Genomic DNA, 23642 nt, shown 5'->3' with positions numbered 1-23642 from the left:
TGGGAAAAGCCATGCCTGTCTAAAGTGGAATAAATATCTGGCGTGACTGTGGCCAACTGGTTAGCCAAGCCAAACAGCTGTGAGTCTGGCATTTAGAACACAGCTGGTTCTTGCTGAGCATGTGCAATTGTATAATAGACTTTAATGTTAAATTTCTTAATTAAAAATCATTTTTTAATTTTTAAACTGCAGAAGATGAAGTTCAGAGTATGGGGCAAGGTCAGTAATAGGATGACAGGTACTCTGTGATCATGGCTGATTTTTAATTAATTTGAACAAATTATGAGAACTCTGACAGAAAAAAGTACAACAGGCATCTGGACTTTTCTCTCTTTTTACACTATGAACTCTCAATTCTCTCTGACTGTTCAGTGTATCGCCATAAAAACATAGAGGGTTGCTAAGCAAGTGCTTCTGAGTTCAGGACTGTAAGTTTTGTAAGGTTTTGTTTTGAAATGAGCTTATGGGAAGCATCAGAATGCCATGAGGAGTATTTTCAATCCAACATTGTAGAATGTGAAAAATTCATTCTGGCTATAGTATAAGCCACTCTTGTGGCTGTATAGTATTAACTCATATTCTGGCACCAGAGAAACAAAGACTCCCCCTCTCCACTCATGAATGTATGACTAAGGAATAAATAGAGACAAATGGGAGTAAAAATAAAAAGTGTATTATTTATTATTTGATTTATGTCCCACCCTTCCTCCCAGCAGGAGCTCAGTATCCATTCATACCCGTTTATTCTTCAATGAATTTGCTTAAAAAAGAATGAAACTTGAACCAAATAGTCCTCATTCAGTTCAAATGTTTAATTCAATCAGAAACAAATGCACATCCTTAGGCCCAATCTAACTGGTGCCATCTGCATGCAAAAGGAGGTGAACTGTATGTATCATCATGGGCATACAAATCTGCTTTGATGGGGGGGGCAGGAATAGTGCTGTATCCAGAAGGAAAACACCATCCACCTCTAAAAGTGCTGATCGTCCACAGGAGGATGCTTCATTTAGACTAAGTAGGCCTTTGTCTCCTCCTCTTTCTCTGGCTTGCTTAGTTCTCATGGATGAAGAGTTGGATGTATATTCACTGTACACCCAAACACAATGGCTCCCAATGTGCCTCTCCACAGCTATCCCTCCGCATCCCCTTAAAGGATTTAGGAAGAGTAATTGCTGGACCTGAGCTACAGGTACACCTTGCACACAGTCAGACATATTAATGGCAATAGGTTTCATGATGTTCCAATCACATTATGCTAGCTTCCTGCAATATAATTTAAAGCGGGGCTTATCTTGGTACTTCTGTTGCAAACAATATTTCTTCATATAATTTTTAATGTCTGACAGCTAAAGAGTGAGAGGTCATCCCACAGTGACAAAGCACATTTTAAAAAATACGTACAAAGGCCCAGTTTCCATTTCTTTTATTTTGTTTACAGTATTTATATATTGCTTAATCAGTTTTCTTTCAAGTCTTATTAAAGATTCTCCAGTAGTAGAGGTGGGAAATCCTCTTCCTTGAGACCCTTGATATCCCCCTTCCCTGGTTGATTCTCTGGGGCAGCTTCAGATATCCCTATAGCCCCTTGATTAATGTGACTAATGTCTAGAGATATGCTGTTATGAAATCTTTCAATATTTAATCAAAATGATATCAGGAAATGTCACATCTCTTCAGCATATTGCCAATGGTATTTTATAACCGTGGCTCATTAGACAGTTTTGGTTCCAATCTCTGTTACACACTGAAATTGTAACATATGTTTATCTAACCCAGGGGTCACCAACCTGTTTGGACTTTTGAGTAGCCAGAGCACCATCCTCTCTGGTCACTTCTTTTCCCCCTATCCCAGATCACCCGCTCCCCGAGAGACTGAGATAAATGAATTGTGCAAACACACACCAGAAGAAGGCAGAAGCTGTCTCTTGAGGGAGGGTAAAGTAAGTGGTGGTGGTGTGGTAGGTTGGAAAGACAGAGAAGGGAGGGCAGCCTGTGTTCCTGAAGCAAACAAAGACCAGCTGCCCCAAGTCTGGAGTAGTCAGAGATCCTGGAAACTGTGACAGTGTTTGGTATAGTGTTACACCAAAAAACAACCCCCTAAAAAATAAATTGAATCTAGTAGGCTTGTACTTCTTGAATGTATAACAAGCCCTGATTTTGATCCAATGGACTTTTAATATTTTCATAATTCAAACTGAGATTTGACTATATTTTAAATTATAGTTTCTATGTCTGTACACTCTGCACAATTAAGTGCCAAACTCTGCCATCTTTGCAAACACTCAGAGGTTTGTTGCTATGCACCTTTACTTTCCAAAGAAAATAAGGAAGTCCTATGGGCAGTACACATGCACATGGAGTGATTTTACTTTAATCCTTTAATTATCCTTTGTAAAAAGGAACCGATCAGTTTAAAAGTTTGGATTTGAAACCATACAACAGCCAACCATGTCTGAAGAAACAGACATGTACATTTATATCCACTCCTTGTTCAACATTTCTTTTTCACTCATAGCTGAACATTCATTTCTGATCGACGTAGTCGTCTTGTGGTCATTTCTCTCAACCTCAGTCAGAAATACACAGGCTGGGTGATGCACAGAGGTGGAAAACAACGCCATAGAATCCACGCCACATTCCCAAGATGCACTTTGGTGACACGTATGCACAAAAAATCAGAGATACTTCAGTATTTCCACATCCCCTTCCCAAACCCTTTATCCTAGTTTGTACTGTTGGATTTGCAAACAAACTACAAATTCTATGTTCACCCATCACTAGTTTTGTTACCTTCTGGCATGCAAGCCCCTGACCCTAATTTCCCTTCAGGGAATCAAGCAGGCCAACCCCCCATTTTCTTTCTCCAATTGACACCTTTGCTCAATTGCCCTCATAGGTTCGACAGTCCACATTGGTTCCACAGTCACTAAAAATAAGTTCTTGTCCAGGGGTCTTTTCGAGGGATGGTATTTGGATTTAATTTCTGTTTATTTAAATGTACAAACCAATAGATTTCTGTATACCTAGAAAGTCCCTCATATATGCAGAAACCACTTTCTTATCCCCCCCCACTTTGGAAGCCTTATTTTGCTTCCACAGCTCATAGACAGACATGGGGTCACCAAAGTTTGGTGACAGAGGGGACGGTTGTTCTGTTTATCACTCACAGAAGTCCAGCAATTAGCATGTAGTGGGACAATCCAATGCATAAAATCCATCACATTACTAACATTTAGGCTTCATCCTTTATTAGGTAGTGAATAAGAGACATAAAAATGATTGTTTGTTGCTTACAGCTGAAGTCTAGGGTAGACGTGTGTGTGTAAGAGAGAGAGAAATATGTTTGCATACAGCACAATGAAGATCATGATAACAGAGAGAAGTTCAAGCAACTTAAAAGAGCATGGACTGGCTGATGAGAAGAGTAGGAATGACTCTTTATTTCGAGCAAAACTTTGATTATCTCTGCCATTTGTACTGTGCCTCCATACATGCCACAGGCCAAAATATTAAAATGCTATTCCTTTTGATAGTGCAGTGGCATGTCTCTCAATACCGGTAGGCCATGCACACACTGTGTTTGAATTTCTCCACTTTTCAGTTCTGCATATTATTATGCCATTTGTGAAAAATTATTTGGAGCATCCCCAATACTCTATGGCTTGGTTCTCAGTGGTTTTCTTTTGTGGCCACAAACAAAGGCTCTACAGGCCAATAAAAATTCCTAGAGCTTGGCTTGAAAAATCACTGCCATGTGTGCACATGCCAGAGTGCTGAGGACATCGTCCTTATTGCAACTACATAATAAAAAGCTGAGATAGATTGCTGGAGAGCATCTCAGTTGTCATGGAGATGCCATCAAAAAGTTCCCATATAGAAGATAATCCCTGCATTGGGCACAGCATGTGCTCACCATGCAGGTGATGAGTAGGAGGCCCCCCCACCTCCATATCTCCAGTGACTCAGAATGTGGTAACTCTGGTCTGTGTGGTGAGCACTTCCTTACAAACTATCCAGGACAGAGACAATTCCCTGTGGAAAGGCTATTTTTAGTAGCATCTCAGGAATAGCCATCATATGATGCTCTAAGGCAGGGGTGGAATCTAGCTCCCATCAGCCTCAGCCAGAATGACCAGTAGTTAGGGATGATGGGATTTGTAGGCCATCAAATCTGGTATGTCACAGGTTCCCCACCACTGCTTTGTTTTTGAACCAATGTCACTTATTGATCTAATTAGTGTAGTGAGAAAGTGATATTTGTGTTCACTTTCATGGGCCACTGGATCAAGCTCTCTATAGTGGTTTTACTTCCAAAAGTGCTGTGCTGCAAGATCCCAATGATTTAGGAATAAATCTGTTCATCAGCTTACAGGGAGCTAGTGTATATTCAATATCCTGAAGTATGAATTTGGAAATTTAACATTAGAGTCCTCGTATTAAAGATGTCAAGTAATCTGTTGAATGAAAGTGCATGAAAACCACAAAATTCCTTGACTGACATCCTATCTCTGATTGAAGATTAAGATAGCCACACACACAAAAAGTGATTTATCTTCAAGGCACAAACATTTACACATAAGATGGGTGAAATGTTTCTAAATCATTAATAAAGATCTATCTTTGTCAATTACATAAAAAAGACAAATGCATCTCTTTGGGTTTTGGAGGCACATACTGGGCTGGATAGAGAGTTCCAGAAGTGGGATTCTGCTCTCAGATCTTCCTTCCTTCCGCAGCCCCCTGCTCTCTGAAAATCTCCTCCAGAGGGAAGTTGTGAGGATGGGACTGCAGAGAGAAGGGATAATTGGTGAAAACTGCCTCAGCCCACTTCATTCAGGGAAGTATCTGCTGGATCCAAGCCCCTTCTGCAAATAAAAAATACTTTTCTGAGAATGGAAGGACTCCTGTTCATAGAAGGGCATCTTTGGCTCCAACATCATAACCTTCCCTTTTCCTTTTTATTATTACGTATATGTATGGATATGTGTGTGTGTGTATGACATATACATATGCCCACATGCACACACGCACACCCCTTATAAGTGGATAGCTTTTTCTTAAAAATGAAGAAGTAAATACCAATGAATAACTCTTGGTCAATATACTCCAAGAGTAGTAATCCTCAAGTGCTAATATTTTTTAAAATGTGCATGTTTAGCAAATCTATGGCCAATGTTTCGCATCACTAGCATTTGATGAATAGCCTTTAATCTCCTGTTCCCCACTTAATTCAAAAAATATGGTTTACTTTTTATAGTTAAAATCTAACGTGCAGGCACTCCAGCTGCAAATCAGTATGGCTGAATCTGGCTGAGCAGACCATCTCATATTATTTATAATATCATTTCCAGCTCTCTGTGGGAAAATGTCAGCAGCAAATATCAGAGATTCAAAACATGTGCACTTCTTTTCCATCCTCTCTGCTGTTTGTTGCCAACCATTTCTTGACCCACATCTAAAACTGAATGGCTCTCTATATAATTATTTTATATAATTTTCTCTTTATACTTTTTTTAACTCTTACATATATACAGTATAGCTCTATAGATCTCCAATATTTCATTTTTCAAAGCCTCACAGTGAACATAAGTCCTGAAGAGATTATTACATAAAGGCCAGGTGCAGGGTTTAGGTCCAACGGTTGTATCTGTTCCATACAAAATATATGTGGCTCTCTCATAAGATATATCTTCACATATATTTAAATTTTAGATCATATCAGTAGCAATGTAAATTATTAACTCATATCACAACCCTATAACAAATGCTCCCCACTTGTCTGCCCACTTGTGTAGAATAAAACAAAAAAAAATGTATTTGTGGTGTGTTCTAGGTTCCCTTTGCTAGGTGAGACTTATGTCTATAACCAGCAATAGATTTTATTGGTGTCTAATAGATATATTTATCACTAACATCTGAAATATATACAGGCATACCCTGCTTTAACATACGCAATGGGACCGGAGCGTGTATGTAAAATGAAAATATACTTAAAGTGAAGCAATTATCTATGCATGTACTGCACTGCAATTGCCACTAGATGGCAGCAACGTCATGCCATTAAGTGTCCGTAATTACGAAACACGCGAATGTTAAGCAGGGTATGGTGGCGTATGGAGCATGAGTGAAGCGACATCAAGCGAGGTATGCCTGTGGTACCTTCCATATTACATAAGGTTGAAATTATCCACTTTACAGCCTTAAATTGGTCCAACAGTTGTCTCCTCTTTCCACAGGGCTTTAGGATTTTAGTTTCATGAGAGAGACAGTGATTCTCAACAGCGAATTCTCTGTGCTCACAAAAGGACAATTGCCAGATATCTTTGGAGAAGGTCATGACATTAAAGCTGCATAAAAACCAGGAGCAGTTCCTATATAGGAACTGGCTGCCACCAGGGGACCTGGGAAAAAGGGAAGTTCCCATGCCCCTACTGAAGGTCTCATGCCCCTATTGATGACCATTGCATAGTAGCGATACAGGCAGTGGCCACTAGATCAAGACCAGTATGGGTGCTGCTGCAGCTGCACAGAGCCTGCAGTGTGGACAGAGCCTCCACACTGCCACATATTGCCCTCTCCTAAGGGTACTGAATCCCTCTAACCCTCGGCAGAAGAGCAAAAGGCCAATTTCTTCCAACCTAGGATCTCACAGGTTTCTGCTGATAACACTAATATCAGTTTAGATAGTGTACATAAGGTCACTATTACCACTTTGCAACTTGCATACACTATAATTTCAGTAGTCACTGTAATGGCCTTACCCTGACCCAAATCCAGACAAGCATGCAAGAAAATGCAAGTGGGGTAGAACTTTTCCTTCTTTCCTGAACAGTAAGTCCCCAGTCCCTTTAAATAATGCTGCAAGATACATTTAAAATCCTGCAGAATTTAAAAAACAGCTTGGGATGAGGCAAGCAGGGTCTGGTAGAGGGGCTACTTCTTGGAAAGAAGTTAAGAAGCCTTGTTGCACGTGCTGTCTCAACTGTGGTTCCAGTGCTGCTCATTTGGAATCATCAATGGAATCATAATCTCTAATTTTCTTTCTGAATGCCACTGACTGGAACATTTTGAATATAGGAGAGAAACTAGCACTGCAATCCTGTGTACAGGTCCTCAGAATTAAGTTCCCCTATGGTCAATGGGGTTTGCTCCCAAGCTAAGTGTGCACAGGATTGTAGACCACAATCTATGATCATTGTGGCAATTTACCATAGAGAGATGACACATTTACTTCATCTCAGTTTATGAACCTAGTGGCATACATAGAGACACAATACTAGTGCTTAACAAGACATCTATTGCATCTACTTTTACTCAGATAAATAGGAAATGCTGACTTGGCAGGAGCATTGGCAAGAGTACTACTATTCACAGTGTTTCTGTGCCCCACTTTTTTATTCTACAGAATTAAGTATTTTATGTACATTGAAATTGGTTAATGCCCTTGAGACAATTGTGTTTTACTCTTTCATAACCAGGAAATACTTTGCAGGGGAGATGTGCCAAAAAGCACAGTTAAAATGACTTCATACCTTTTTTTTAAATATATTACTTCATGGTTGCTTCTAAAATGGTCAATATTTAAGAGGAATTCTCATCTGGAGAAAATACTGCCTTTCCCCCCTTCTTAGAATTTGTTCAAAAGTCCCAGCTCATATATATAGTTTGTTTTACTTTACTATAAATTAACACTGCATAGTTCATTGTTCTTGTGTTACTTTTGCTCTGAAAAATTATTGCAGTACAATTAATTCCTTTGTGGAGTTCAGTATGGAGCAAAGAGGACAGGCGTGTGGGTGGTCCGTATAGGCCCAGGGGCAGGTCGAAGGAGCGCTGGAGGAAGTGCTGAAGTCTGAAAGAGGGTAGCTGGTGGGGCTGTTCGAAGACTGAAAGGGGAATTTACAGCCACAGCAGCAGCTGCTGCAGCAGCTGCAAGTGGGTTTGGTAAGAGCCGTGGAGCCATTGGTTTCGAAGGTTCCTTTGCAAATACTAGCTTTACCTGCAGGAGAAAAGAAAAAGATTACCCACAATGCAGATTACCCACAATGAAGAAAGCTTTTCAGAGGTAACATATAAAATACTTGGATGGCATTCCAGCCAGAAAGGTGGATCAAATGTTTTAAAGGAAGGCAGCATATAAGGAAGGGGAAATGTAGTTTACATTGTATCTGCTCTGATCATCAAAAAATGTTAGATACAAATTTGTTTCCCACTGGACAAAATGGGACATGAAATCTTGCGGAGAAAGATCTACTTGTTTGGGGTTTTTTTAATCCAAAAGATTGGGCACTACATTTTCATATGACATCATGAGGCCCTTCCATGGGCATTCCATGAAGTGTGCTGGCCAGGGAGGTTGCAATGCACGTCCTCTCCCTGCCCCCGGCCACAAGTTTCATCAGGGTTTTAAACCCTAATTAAACATGTGGTCGATAGCTGGGGAGGGGGAGACGAAAGGCAAGTGAGACTTTCTATCTGCATCTCATTCCCCCACCCCTCGACACTGATTGCATATTTAATTCGGGTTTAAAACCCTGATGAAACATGTGGTTGGCTGACCACCACTTCTTTTGACAGTTCCACATTGCTCTGGGTGGTTTAAGTGGTGCTATGACAACAATGCCACAGAAGCAACATGACCAACATTTTCCTCAAACTCATTTTCTGTGCCATCGGAAATACTCTGCCTGCCAATACACATCTGAACCGTTCTTCGATTATATATTATATATATAGAAAAATCATCTCAGAAAAATCATTGGCTTACCCCAAGTGGGTGTGTTCCCTTCTGGAGTTTGTTGTAGGGACTGTATTTAGGTTTTGGGGGCTTCCCAGCAGCTCTGTCTTTGTGCCTTCTACTGCTTATGTGCTGTTTGAAAGCAAGTAGTATTGTTATTTATTATTGTTCTTCTATAAATAACATGCTTTCAGTTGGCTTCAGCACGAAACACCTCTAGTCACCTAAAATCCAATTTGTTCAGCTTATTCCAATACCAAAATTATTATTCACAATAGCAAATCTATTTCAGTTTCACAGTTCTATTTTTCTAAGAAGCACATCATAAACGTTTTGCTGGCTTATCTGCTATGATGAAATCATTCTTTATTTTTTGAAGATTTATATACCACCCTTTGCATAAGCCAAAAATACAAAACAAAAATATTATACTTGTTAACCAGGCCATAGCTGAGTGGTAGAGCCTCTGCTTTGCATGCAGAAAATCCCAGGTTCAATCCCCAGCATCTCCAGGTAAGGCTGAGAGAGACCTCTGTTGGAAACCCTGGAGATCTGCTACCAGTCAGTATAGTCAGCTAGATGGACCAATAGTCGGTCTCAGTATAAGGCAGCTTCTTATTTTCCTATGTTCTCTCTAAGCTACCTAAATGGGAGATCGCCTTGGAAAAATATGGAGGCCATAATGATCTCTTTAGAGGAGGAGCAGTGAAACAGAATGCTTCATTGGCATTTGTTGTACTATAACGCTTCAATTCTAAAGCATCACCATTTTCTGAGATTACTTATCAGAGCTTGGTGATGAGATATCATTCATCATTAAAAAAGAAATGAATAAAAGACCATAACAGGTAATGCTATTCTAATATTTCTAGGATGGCCATCTGCAACAATGGACCAATACGCTGCACCTTTGTACAAAAGAGGAAAATTGGGCAAATGTAGGTTTTCCCTTCCCCTTTGCCCCCCTGCAGAACAAGCTGCCCAAATTATCTCTTCTACACAACGTAAGAGACCCGTGACCCTGAGCCACCCAGGATGCAGCTATCAATAGTTCCCCTTCACAACCATTTTTAATATGTACTGTTCAGTACAGATTAGCTGCCTTGGTCTTTTAGCCATTGGGCTTTACCTTCAGGTTTTGTCCAAGCCCATCCATGTAACTAAATGCCTGTCTGGCAGCTGATTTAAATTGCACCCCATGGCAACTGCCTCCATATGGCAAACAATTTGTCTGCAACATTTCATCTTGTAGAGGAGCCTCCTGGCAGTTCACAACCAGAAGTCCACAATTTGGAGGGTTTGTATGAGGGATTTCCTGTTTAGGACACTGATGCATATGATCAGACACTGTGCAATACCTCTTTCTACTGCTCCTCATGGCAGCGGCCTTCATAGGCCGACCCATTTGGGTGTAGTCACCTGCCACAAGGGCAAACTTGCACAGCGACAGACAGCTTCTCCCTGTAGTGGGTTGCTACAGAAACATGGTTTTTAGTGATGCCATTCAAGAGTGAGCAGTTTGGAGTACTAATCTGCCTAGCTTGTAATGTTCAGCTGCATTCTGAGCTGAGTGCCATCCTCATCCCCTGAATTCTCTTCTGGTTCAGATTAGAGAGAGGAAAAATCCTTCGCTCTGACCATTCTCAATGAATTGCCCTTGGTAGCAGCAACAGGGAGAGATCTAGTTTGACAAACCTCTCTTCCTCCCTCCCTCCTCTTCACATTCCTCTGATGGTAGAAAGTTGTGATCCCAGGCACCCTGGGAGATGTAGAGAACCATATCTCATAAAGTCCCTGGTATATGGGACTAGACAGCTGGCACCAGCCACAAGATTCAGCTTGGTTCCTGATTTGGTGGCTTGGAACACAGCCTGATTTGGCTTGAACCACTTCAGAGGCTGTCGCTTCACCTCAGGACCAAATCAAAACCTCAGTTCAGGACAGCTGAAACTTCATGCATCCCTACTGATTATCATGGGAAAATTGAGAAATGGAAATAACTTTTTTAACTTTTTTGAACAGAATTGAGAATATAATTGAATCTGCAAGGATAGTAACTCCTTCGGAATGGATAAGGCCCACCAAATATCAGACAACTCAGTACAGGGACCTTTACTTTTTTTTTTTTAAGGAATGATAACTTTTTTTATCTTTTGGAAGAACTGGATGAAATAAATAATCATGGTAATATCTTCTGAGGGAATGAATTTCACTAGTCCAGTTACGGATTGGCAATATGCCTCAGGTCATCAACACAATCACTCCTGAATGTCCTCTCCAGATTGGTGGAGCCCACAATCTCCTTAATGTTCTGGGGCACTGCAGATGATGAAACAAAACACCTAGAATGCAATTGGCGTAAAACACACTGTGAGGATGGCAAAACACGCATTAGAGCATGTCATTGTTCCAACTGTGTGGTGGTGGAGGTAGAAAAGAAAGCCTACTTTGCTGTCTCCATTGCATCTTCAAGTAGCTGTCCAGCAGTTATTCCAACTGGTTTGGGACTTTTTAATGTCTGCACCAGTGAATGGATGTCTGCTGTAACAAGCCTGCAACACCTCCATAATGACTTAGACACTATTGTTGTGACAAGATGCTTATAGCAACATGGCTTGCCATGTATCATCTTAACCCTTGCCCATTCTGGCTGATTCAAGCTGGCCATGTCTGTGTGACTGGGAGGGTCTGGGGTGTTGGAAAGACATCTTAAGGAAGTGGTAACGTGTCCACTCCTGAATAAACCCACTCTAGACCCAGAGTAAGTGGCAACTACCGCCCAGTTGTGAACACACACTTTGGGGGGAAGATACTTGAGAGAGTAGTGATGGTTCAGCTCTAGGCATTATTAAATTATCAGATTAACAGATTATCTGGACCCATTTCAGTCGGGTTTCAGGCCTGGACATGGGACTGAAACAGCCTTGGTTGCCTTGGTGGATGATATGAGGAGAGCGTTGGATAGGGGTGAATGCACTTCCCTCGCCCTCCTGGACCTCTCAGCGGCTTTTGATACTGTTGACCACGGTATCCTTCTGGATCGCCTGGAGGGGTTAGGCATAGGGGGCATTGTATTGCAGTGGTTCCATTCCTTCCTCTCTGATAGGCACCAAAGAGAAGCATTAGGGGATGAGGTTTCAGACCCTTGGCCTCTCATTTGTGGAGTGCCACAGGGCTCCATCCTCTCCCCGATGCTATTGAACATCTATACAAAGCCACTGGGGACTATCATCAGGAGATTTGGGCTGCAGTGTCACCAATATGCGGATGACACGCAGCTCTGTCTCTCATTTAAATCTTCACCGAGGTTGGCTGTAGAAACCCTATCCAAATGCCTGGAATCGGTGAGTGGCTGGATGGGAAGGAATAAGCTGAAGCTGAACCCTGACAAAACCGAGGTACAGCTCGTGGGAGACAAGGGAAGTTTAGGGGATTTGGACCTGGTGCTCAATGGGGTACAATTGGCCCTGAAAGACCAGGTCCATAGCCTCGATCTTGACTCCCAACTGTCCATGGAAGCTCAGGTTTCGGCTGTGAGCTGGGCAGCGCTGTATCAACTCCATCTGATACGGAGGCTATCCCCCTACCTTCCCGATCATCTCCTCCCATCGGTGGTACATGCCCTGGTCTCCTCTCGCCTAGACTACTGTAATGCGCTCTACATGGGGCTACCCTTGAAAACAATCCGGAAGCTGCAACTGGTACAGAACGTGGCGGCGTGCCTGATTAAAGGCAGCCGCAGGCGAGATCATATCACTCCAGTGCTAAAAAAGTTGCACTGGTTACCAGTTGCTTACCGGGCCCAATTCAAGCGGTTGGTTTTGACCTTTAAATCCCTATATGGTTTCGGCCCAGTCTATCTAAAGGAGCACCTCCAGCATCATCAGCTATGCCACCCAACAAGATCAGCCTCAAAAGACCTTCTCTCCATTCCATCAGTCAAAACAGCCAAACTGGTGAGGACTAGAGAGAGGGCTTTTTCAGTTGTGGCCCCCACCCTGTGGAACTCCCTCCCAAATGATCTCCGCCATGCCCCTTCCATGTTGAGTTTCCGCCAGGCCTTGAAGACCTGGCTCTTCAGGCAGGCTTTTGGGGTTGGCTAGATTTTATCTTCATTGTTTTTAGATTTTTAATGTCTAGGTATTGTATGCGTATTTTGTACGTCGCCCAGAGTGGCTGGACAGCCAGCCAGATGGGCAACTAATAAATTCAATAAATAAATAAATAAATTCCAACCTGGTTTCAGGCTTGGTTTTGAGACAGAATTGGTCTTGGTCTTCCTGATCTTTATCAGGAGAGGGACTGTGTGTGTGTGTAGCGCTTTTGATTCTCACTGATCTCTCAATAGCTTTTGATTCTTAACCATGGTCTCCTCCTCGACTGACTCTGCAGGCTGAGAGTGGGAAGCACAGTGGTCTGATAAAGCCTTATATGCTCCAGAATGTAGTGTGCTGTTCTTTCTGTTTTCTCACATTTTCTCTCAGCTTAAAAAAAGTGCAGTTCAGCCTCTATAGCTGTAAAATCCCTTGACGAGCTTACCATTCCAAAGAAACACAAAGACAATGTTTTACAGAAATACAGATTTGCTGAGCTGAGAATGATTGAAATGTAAGTTGTATAATGAAAATTTGGAGGTGATGCTTTTGTAGTCCAGAGAAGAATCAATTTATAAAAACAACCCACTCTCCTCAGAGTAAATTATTCAGTCTTCTGCAAAAAAACCCCTACACTCCTCCCCAAGCTCCCACACATTTGGGTACACAGTATTGAAAAGCAAATAAAATGCTTGAATGCATGAAACAATGTATATTTTGGCATTATCAAAGAACATTCACTGAGACTTTTGAGAAATACACTTTAATGGGATGGAAAGGTGTACTAAAAACAAAACAACAACATCAACATTAATTGTGTAGATCAGGGATGGGGACCTTGTGGTCTCCCAGATGTTTTTGAACTACAACTGATTATTCCTGATCATCACTGATGACAGTTGGAGTCCAACAACATCTGGAGCACCACAGGTTTCCCATCACTGGTGCAGATGACAAATTATAGTATCAGAGGACTGGTCCACATATTCCATAGACAATTACTTCAGGAACATATGGGACCACTGCTGGACCCTCACAGTCAGGTTGTAAATTGAAATAGATATGCTACTTCTCCATTCTACACATGCACACACTGTGACTTCTGTGATAGTGAAACAACTTTCTGGAGCCATGACATTGTTGTTGCAGAAATCACAGAGCTACATTTGTTGTAGAGGCACCAGTTCCACTGTATGGTGTGTTGATATGGTGCAGCCTAATCATAAAGCTGTCAGTAGCCTCACACATACTTAAAGCAGGAGGTTGGCAAGGTGTGTGAATGAACTCTTATGATCACTAAACTTCTAGAAAGTAGGAACATGCATCTGGGTTTCTGTACCTGTTTAAGTTGTGTCTCAGAGTTTACATGCACATCACAAATTTCACAGTGAAATGTTTTGTTCTGAAGTCCTGTGTTCCCTTTATTAATGGGTCCTTTGCCTTTGACGCCTGCCCTGGGAAAGGCTTTGATAGTTCCACTCCCATTTCGAGCTTCTAGCATAGTTTTGTGCTTTGTGCCTGGAGACATTAGACAAGGTAAGGAAAATGTCATTTTAGCAAGTTGTGTGTATTATTCCTTTGTTTCACTAGACATGTTGCAGGTCTTGTCCCATGTGATATCATGGGCACCAATCTGCATTCCCACATTACCATGATAATAATTAAGTAATATTTCATTACCTCACATTTAATTATTAAATGATGCCCATGTATGCACTGAAGTAAGCTGCCATCAATATGTAGTGACATGGTAGGGGAGGCCTGAGGTGAAGTTAAAGGGATGCCTTATTTTGTTATGGCCTCCTGATGTTAATGAAACATGTGCTGGCACTGAAAGATAAAACCATGATAGCTCTTTAAGATGTTGGCTTGAGTCATTTCCACACTTTTCAGATTGTTTTTTGAAACAGAGAGTTGAAATTTTGCTGCTGCTGTTATTGAAATAATTGACATTCTCTCAAAGGGCCCTTTCAGGAGAAAGTTTGCCTGTGCAGGGCCCATTGAAATGAATGGAAGCTAAACGGCAGCATATTTGTCCTTTTCTAAAATCTTTTTGTTTCAATGGGTCTTTCACAGGAAAAATTTCCTGGCAGAGGCCCAAAGTCTTCCACAAGGAGTTCAGCTCTGTATGTATTGTTTCATGCCACTACCCCTCAGCAGTGGGAGTCCAGAATACCTTTACATGGTCCATTTCCTTTTTGATGCGTTTGTCACGGTCTTTTTATATACAAATGTATTGAACAGGTATAATGAGAGTTAAGAAACAAGCACACAGTGTCGGTATGAAGCCCAAAGCAACTTCCGTATTCTGAAATCCCAAAAGACTCTTTCTGCCAGCTGGAAACCTCTTGTCAACTTTTCTGCCAGCTCCAAATCTCAATCTGCTCTCTTTTTCAGGTATCCAGGTCTACAACTCAAACAGACTGAACAAACAAATTTTAGAGCCCCTACCTATACATAGGTCTAAGCTGACCATACGAATGGGAAAGGTGACCAGCTATATTGCTTGCCCTTTGTTAGCATCCATTGTTAGGGATTAACTAAAGGGACACTTCAAATTATAGGACAATGTGCCTCATACTACTGTTAATGAGAAGAAAGTTGAACCTGCAATAGTAAGCAAACTACATCAGATTCCAGACCATTTAAGAAGTGTAGTGCCACAAAACAGAGCCAAAAAAATTGAAAGCAATATTGGTATTGCCACTGTTGCCAAAATAACAATAACACCAGCATTAAAAAATATCCAGCTAAATGGTGCAAAGTCTTATGAAGGAAGCACTACTGATTCTACAAAACATCTTATTTGACCTATAAAGAACATGTAACAAAATATATGAAGAGATATTTCACATAAAATATGAACTATGATATGGATATGTATGTAATGAAATAGTTGAATAAGGCAAATATTGGAAATGATATAACAACATTGCTGATTACATACACACGTGTATACATACTTTTCTTATTATTGAACAATATGTACGTAATATGTATTAGAAAAATATGGAAAAAATCCAAATATTAGTCATACACAGAGGAGATCAACCGAAATCCATGCAGTCTATGGATTTTGGTGGATCTTTCTCGAGTATGAGTTACTTGGATAGCATCCATTAGTTTTAAATATCAACACTAAGCAAACTACATTATGGAATAAAGAAAGTTGTGTGGTGAGGGAGAAGATGTTAAATCTGATTATGGTTATTCTTGTTTTATTGCTGAAATTGAAGTCAAAATTGTACAATATAGGGGGGAAAAACACCTCCATAAACAGGGGATAGTAGCTTACTCTTTTATTGGCTTCATTGAGGGATCTGGGTTAGATTACACCCTGAGAGTACTAATTAACATAGTGGGAAGAACTCTTCAAGTACAAGAGAGGTTCAGCAATGGCAGAACACACTTTGGTTTGGGAGATGGTGGAGATTTGGGGGGGGATGGGGAGCATTTGCCAATCATGCTTAAACACAGAATATCCTGCCTGACATTAGATGGCTTAAGTGCACTCTTCAAAGGGCATATCAACAGAGACACTGAAAACGTTTAGTCTGGGACACGTCATTGAGTGAATGCTATTACTGTTGAATAATAAATGGAAAAGAGCCATTTTAAAACATGTAGCCAATTAACCAATTTTATTTTCTGATGTGAGGAATGCAAAAGCCAATTTATATGTCACATCTGAAAACTGCCTAATTCAAAAAGTCCACCCATACGAGATTGTGCTTTTCCTTTCATGTACAACAATGTCAATTAATGTTCAGTTTGCTATTGGGGATAAGTGGAAGTATGCAAACTAGGGTGAGAGAGCATAAGCAGTCACATTCTTCCATAATTTAATATTTGGAATGGTTAAAAAGACAGAAATTTAAGGAAACTGATCACTTGCATGAAGTAGAATTGCTCCTTTTCTCTTTTATGATGGACTTTTTTCTTGTTGCTTTTATTCTTTAAGACTTAATGAATTCCATGTAATTGCTGGTTTTCTGCCAACTCTTTTTATCCCCCTGCTGCAAGCAATCTAATCTATTCAGGGGAAGATAATTGCAGGGCTCTTTAGTCAGGAAAGAAATTGCCATATCTCACCACTGTTGTGCGCCTCCAACTGTGAGGCGGAGTTGACAGCAACCTTGCATAGTGAACAGTAAAGCAGCCGTTTGGCCTTTTCTTCCTCCGTCTCTCCCAAAGAGCACGCGTTGCTGCTGCTAGTGGCTACTGTGGGGAGTTTTTCAATTTTAGAGGTGATTTCCGTTGTCATCACACTGCTCTTCCGAATTTCGACCGCTGTGGTGGTTGATATTGCTGGTGCCTCTGTTTTATTGTCTGCTTTGCAGATTAAAAGGAAAAAAGCATAAACAAAATACATTTCATACAGCGTGGAACTTGAATGTTGCAATGAGAAAGTGACTGAAAGTGGAAATAATCTATTTCTAGGTAAAGGAGTTTCTGGCAGGAGCAATGTCGTGTCAACTTTGCAATGAAGACTTATGGCCTATCCCACATGTTCAAAACCACACTCTTGCATTCTGTTTTCTTAGCTGAAAAAAACCCACCTAGTTTTCCCCAAGCATGCAGAGTTACAAAGCACCTCCTCCTGAATCATGAATTGGCAGCCTTGCTGAGAACTAGAAAAAATGAAAATGGAAAAAATGTTGCTGTATCTATGTGTCTTCAGGGCAAAACCAAAAATTAATTAATTAACAAATAAAGACATATGGTGACTATTTCACTGCATGCTGTTTATAACCCAAAGGGTTACAGGTTCAGTGAAATATGTTTTAAAAATAGAAGTTATGATAATGACTTTGTATGATGATCATTAAATTTGTAATTAAGTTCCAAATAATGTAAACTGTGAAATATTGCCCATACTTTTCTTTAGCCGATGGCAATGAAATTTTAGTTCTAAAATCTACCTTGTCATTGGACATTAAATTAACAAACATGTTGCCACACAATATGGTAGCTGGGAAACACAGCGCCCACTTCTGAGCAGCAGACAAGAATCATCATGAAACAGGAAGATTACAATTTTTGTGCTGCTGAAAGGAAGTGCCAAAGGATTTTCCCTTAAAGAAGGATATTTTTATAAATTTGTTGATAAAGACAATATATAGGGATTTATTCAACTAAATAAGCTGAGTAGACCCACTTAAACTAATTAATCTAAGTTTTTCATATCAATTTTCAATAGGTCTACTCTGAATAGGACTAGCATTCAATATTACTCACAGTATCCAAGATACCTGTACTGCACACCTGCACAATGGGATTTATTAAAGTGAATGTGACCTGCTAGTTGAGTATTGTGGCAACACTGACAACACTGTTTCTGCAGTCCCAAGTACACAGAAATAAAAAGGAGGTTTACTTCATATATGGTTAGTGGACAGCATTCGGCCGCAATCAGGCCTGTTCTACTCAACTCACTGATACTCTTCACAGAAAAGAAAATAGTTGCAAATGAAGTTTGACATTTACCCACAATTCAATCTAAGAGTACCTCATAAAAACAGGCAGAAACAAGATCTAAAGAGCTGCACAGAAATTTATTGAACAAATGGGTTTCGAGTTGGTCACTCTTCTTCAAGACAATAAGTTAACATTCTATGAGCATCCAGTGCAACGTCTGCTGCAATGTCTTGGGAAATGGTTGGCAGTCTCCAGTTTTTGCCTAGAAACTCCGGTTTTTGGGAGTCCTCTCTAGGTGAGTCACCTTAATCTCCAGACTCTTAGCTTTCATTTTTAATTTTTACGTTTCTAGATGGACTGGTTCAAAAGGCCAAAATGTCAGCTGCCCCCCACACCTTCTGTTAGCACCGGCTGCTCTAATCCCAGCTCTTTCAGTTTCTAGCCAATAAGTGAAGTCAGGGTTGTGATTGAGAAGATTTGTTGACCCCCAGGCAATACTTAAACCCTTTTTCAAGTTCTGAGAAAAGTTTCCTTTTCCTGCTTGTCTCACATCAGGAATGCAATAAATATATAGCTTTCAGCAGCATAAAGAGTACTTTCTCTATACAGGATTGGGACTTGCTTCTGAGTAAACATGCATAGGATTGCACTACAAAAAAAGATCACAGCAGGATCTTGGTGGGCATACACAGTAAACAATTTTACTTATAATTATAATAAAAGTGTGCATGCAGGTTTTTTTAATTACTTGCAAAAATGTCGTATTATACATTTTATCATTCAAATATTTTTTGAACAGAAGTTTTAAAAAGCGTACATGCTGCAGTGTCACACTTTTCTAATTAAGGAGCCAACCCAGTTTACATTTTACTGGACTGTTGAAGAGGGCAGTTTATTTGTCTTATTCATAACCTGTTTTGAAAAAACTTCCTAATATGAAGCTTTTCTGGGAGTAAAGCTGCAATGCTAATTTCACATACCTGGGAGTTAACCCAACTGAATTCAGTAGGACTTACTTTTGAGTAGGCATGGTTAGGATTGTACTGAAAATCACTGGGACTTTTGAGTGGACTTGGAAAAGGATTGTGTTGTAAACTTTCTCTAACCCTCAATCCTTTTTTTAAGCAGTTACGTAGGGCTTACTTAGGTGTCACTGCTTTTATTTGGCAGGAAACTAATACTTATATATATTTTTTAAAAGTGTTCTGCAATGGCCAACTGGTTTTGACAATACATTATGATAGGGGGTGTATGCATTTTTACATCTCCAGGGTGTGTGCGTATATGGAATATTTCCAACAACCCTGTGAGGTAGCGTTGGAAACCAAGGCTGCTCACAACAAGAAATAAAGCCATTTAAAATCCAGTAACTGTAAAACAAATATAAAACAGTTGCAAAACAGCTTAAAGTGGCATGATTCTGAATTTTGGATTGGGTGAGTGAAGTTCCTTATCACTGAATTGCAGTCCCGTGCATGCTTCCATGTCTGAGTAAGCCCCATTGAATACAGTGGGACTTGCTTCTCAGTAAACATGCATAGGATTGCACTATAAATATCTATGCAGGTTGTGTAAATAATAAACATATTTTACACTCATGCTTATATAAATATTTCTTCATACTATGTCTTGATATGTATCTGATTTCACACTGTGATTGTAAATTATTACAGTAGGGCCCCACTCATATGGCAGGTTATGTTCCAGACCCCCGCCTAAAAGCGAAATCCACCAAAAAGCAGAACTCCATCAATAAAATGGCGCCCAACTCCCAAAAGACGTTGTAAAAACAGAACAAGCGCCGTATGAGTGGGGCCTTACTTTACTTAATAATATCTACCCAGAAGTAAGTCCTGTTGAGTTCTATGGGGTTCAGTTCCTTAGTAAGTGTGTTTAGAATTGCACCCTTCAGGGACATCCATCTTTAGACCTGAGTGTTTCCAATTAGCATCTCCACAACACTAAGCTTTCTTCCTACAGTGGCCTACTGGTGACTGGCCTGGCCTGACGGCACTTAAAGTAAAAAGCCAAAAGCAAGTAGACTCGATTAAATGTTCCTTACCCAGGCTCTCTAAGCAGGTGAGAAGGAATGATCTTGTCACTTCAGTGAGACCTAGAAACACCCTCATTTAGCTAAGATTTCTATCTTAATTTCCAATCAGAGAAAAAAAATTGTTTGAGTGGTATGCTCCAAGCAACTGTGGGTGATGCTTAATGTATCATGCTTAATGGCATTACTAGGGCCCACCCCATTACATCACTAGGGCCCGCCCCTGAAATCTCAAGGTTTCGGATGCTTCTGACCTGGCAATCCTATCCTTCAATCAGTTTCAGTTGATGTTTCCTGATGATGTGGACAAGGTGCTTGTGACAACGCGACTAGCAATGTGTCCTCTCGAATCTTGCCCTTCTTGGCTTATTAAAGCTTGCCAAAGGAGTATGACTGAGTTGATCCAGGGGGTCTTTGTGGAAGGGAGTTGTTCCAGCTGCCCTGAAAGAGGTGGCGATCTGACTGCTCCTGTAAAAGCCCACCCTGGATGCATTGGTTTGTGACAACTGCTCCTGAGTTGCAAATACCCCCTTTTTAGGGAAGGTGACTGAAAGGGTTGTGGTGCAGCGATTGCAAGTACTCTTAGATGAAACAAATTATCTTGATGATTCCAATCTGGGTTCAGGCTTGGATATGAGAGTGAATTGGCCTTTTTTTGCCCAAATGGATGTCCTTTATTGGGAGAAGGATAGGGGGAGTGCGACCCTGTTATTCTTCCTTGATCTCTCAGCGGCTTTTGATACCACTGACCATGGCATCCTTCTGAACCAACTTGGTGAGATGGGTATTGGAGGCACTGTTTTACAGTGGTTCCGATCCTATCTCCAGGGTCTTTTTCAGAGAATAGCATTAGGTGATTGTCTTTCGGCCCCTGGCAGTTGTGCTATGGGATGCTGTTTAACATCTTTATGAAGCCCTTGGAAGCAGTCATCAGGAGCATTGGGGTGAGGTGTCAGTAGTACACTGATAATAGCCAGCTCTATTTCTCTGTAACATCTGAATCAGGAGATGCTGTACAAGCCCTGGACTGGTGCCTGGACTCGGTGGTAGGCTGGATGAGGGACAATAAACTGACTCTGAATCCTAGCAAGATGGAGGTGTTATGGATTGGGGGTTCCCGAGTTCAGATAACTGGTTGGTTGTCTGCTGTGGATGGGGTCGTACTCCCTCTAAAAGAGCAGGTTCGTAGTCTGGGGGTGTTCCTGGATCAATGCTTGTCACTAGAGGCCCAGGTGACCTCAGTGGCTACGAGTGCCTTTACCAGCTTTGTCTGGTAAGACAGCTGTGGACGTTTCTGGACCAGGATAGCCTAACCACTGTTGTCCATGCACTGGTAACCTCCAGGATAGGTTGCTGTAATGTACTCTATGTAATGTGCTCTATGGGGAGCTGTCCTTGAGGTTCGTCTGAAAGGTGCAGCTGGTCCAAAATGCAGTGGTGCAACTGCTTACTGGGGCAGAGCATTGCCAAAATGTCACGCTGGTGCTGAAAGCATTGCACTGGCTGCCCATTTGCTACTGGGCCAAGTTCAAGATTCTGGTTTTGGTATACAAAGCCTATACAGCTTGGGACCAGGATACCTGAAAAATCATTTTATCCCTTATATACCTGTGCTCTGCAGGTGAGGGCCTCCTGCAGATACCATCTTATCAGGAGGTCCACTCTGCACATTAGAAGAAGCGGATCTTTAGTGGCACTAACCCTTTTGAATTCCCTGCCTTTACATATTAGACAGGCACCATTGCTATTATCTTTTTGGTGCCTACTGAAGACCTTCCTCTTTCAACAAGCCTTTTAAGTAGAGACCTTATCCCACTGTGCGTCTGTTTTGGAATTGATTTTTAAGATGTTTTAAAGGTGTTTTTTTTAAAGATGTCTTGTCTTATTTTGAAGTCTGTTTTTAAGATGCTTGAGAGTGTTTTTAGTGTTTTTGTTTGCCGCCCTGGGCTCCTTCTGGGAGGAAGGGGGCAGATACTACTACTACTAAGACTAATTATAATAATATAAAACATGTACATGTGAAAATCTATTAAAAGAATCCACCATCCCATCTGAAGTGTGGCTTCTCATCTCACAGATTCTGCTCTGCCTTCATGGTTGGAGGCAGTATGCTTCTGACTATCAGCTGCTGGAAACTGCAAGAGGGGAGAGTGCTGTTGCACTCAGGTCCTTCTTGCAGGCTTTCCATAGGCATATGGTTGTGAGAGCAAGATGCTGGACTAGCTGGGCCACTGGCCTGATCCAGCAGGCATTTCTTATGTTCTTGTTCATATTCACTGTATTTTAGAACTTCCTACTATGCTGGTTGATGAAAATACACTGAATCACAATAATGTTCCTGAAATCTCTTTCCCGTGTGTGTGTGTATTTACCGATTAATACATGTAAACAAATTATATCTGTGCCAGTTTTTGTCTTCCTCATTTGTCTGGAGAGCGAGATATATAACACAAAATATAACGTTTAACAGATTACAACTGAGTTAAAGACAACTTTTAGCTTGATCATATGGATCAGCTTAAGGTCCAGTGGCTTAAATGGTATGTTGCACCCCTACAGCTCAGGTGTGACTGTATGCTCACCATAGGATCAAAGAAAACCTAAACTGCAGAACTCATCCCAATTTATAGCCTAGACATGAGCAGAACATCAAAACACAGTAAGTTTCTGCCTCACCCCTACCAAAGTACATCTATCCTATGTCCTAGATGTTCCATTGGGTTGACACTAGGATTCTTATGGCAAATCTTATAAAATGCTGCCTCGGTACTGCATGTCATACGCTAGTAGGCCAAGCTAATCAAGACGCTATGATGTGATCCACTGGTGCACCCACACAGCTCCAACTTCATTGCTGTCTTGCCCCACTCCAGCTCCATCCAGGTAAACTACAGCGATGCTGGTGCTGGGAGGGCAACTCCACACTGTACCCCACCACAATGGTCATTTCTGCAGATAAGCAGCTCTGGGGAATAACATTCCACAGCTGGGGAACTGCCGCTGATAAAGTCCATTCACTGGCAGTCTCAGCCTGATTGTTTATGGTAGGTTACTCAAATAAAGATCTTAATGTGCGAGCAGGTTCCTGGGGAAGGAGACAGCATACAAGTACACATGCTTTGTGGAATTATTTAGATAAAGAAAATGGTCCAATCTAATCCCTTCCCCCATGACCACTTTGAACTAAGGACTAGAATCGTGTTGATTTTTCCTTCTACTTTATCCCTAGTTCAAAATTACAAGGCAGTCTTACTGATAGAAGAGATGGGCCAAAACAGCAACCTCCCAATTCATAATTTTGCCAACTGAAACCGCTCCAGAACTGGTTTAGGAGCAGAGA

At 41.1% G+C, this 23642-nt stretch overlaps 1 protein-coding gene across 5 annotated transcripts in view; it reads right to left on the bottom strand.

Moving 5' to 3' along the window:
- Positions 1-2444: 2444 nt before the first annotated feature.
- ZNF385D (zinc finger protein 385D) overlaps positions 2445-23642 on the bottom strand; it is a 708505-nt gene continuing 687307 nt past the window's right edge. For all 5 annotated transcript variants that reach the window (XM_061586269.1, XM_061586273.1, XM_061586272.1 and 2 more), the window contains 4 exons: positions 16927-17163; positions 14174-14352; positions 8771-8872; positions 2445-8002 (listed from right to left, as the gene is read on the bottom strand). In XM_061586269.1, the coding sequence (XP_061442253.1) occupies positions 7769-8002; positions 8771-8872; positions 14174-14352; positions 16927-17163 (752 nt within the window). In that variant the 3' untranslated portion in view covers positions 2445-7768. The remainder of the gene's footprint in view (positions 8003-8770; positions 8873-14173; positions 14353-16926; positions 17164-23642) is intronic.

This window comes from Rhineura floridana, chromosome 10 (assembly GCF_030035675.1).
Source record: "Rhineura floridana isolate rRhiFlo1 chromosome 10, rRhiFlo1.hap2, whole genome shotgun sequence".
Classification (NCBI taxonomy): Eukaryota; Metazoa; Chordata; class Lepidosauria; order Squamata; family Rhineuridae; genus Rhineura; species Rhineura floridana.
The sequence above is the reverse complement of the archived record's forward strand: the minus strand, read 5'-3'. Positions and strand labels throughout refer to the sequence as shown.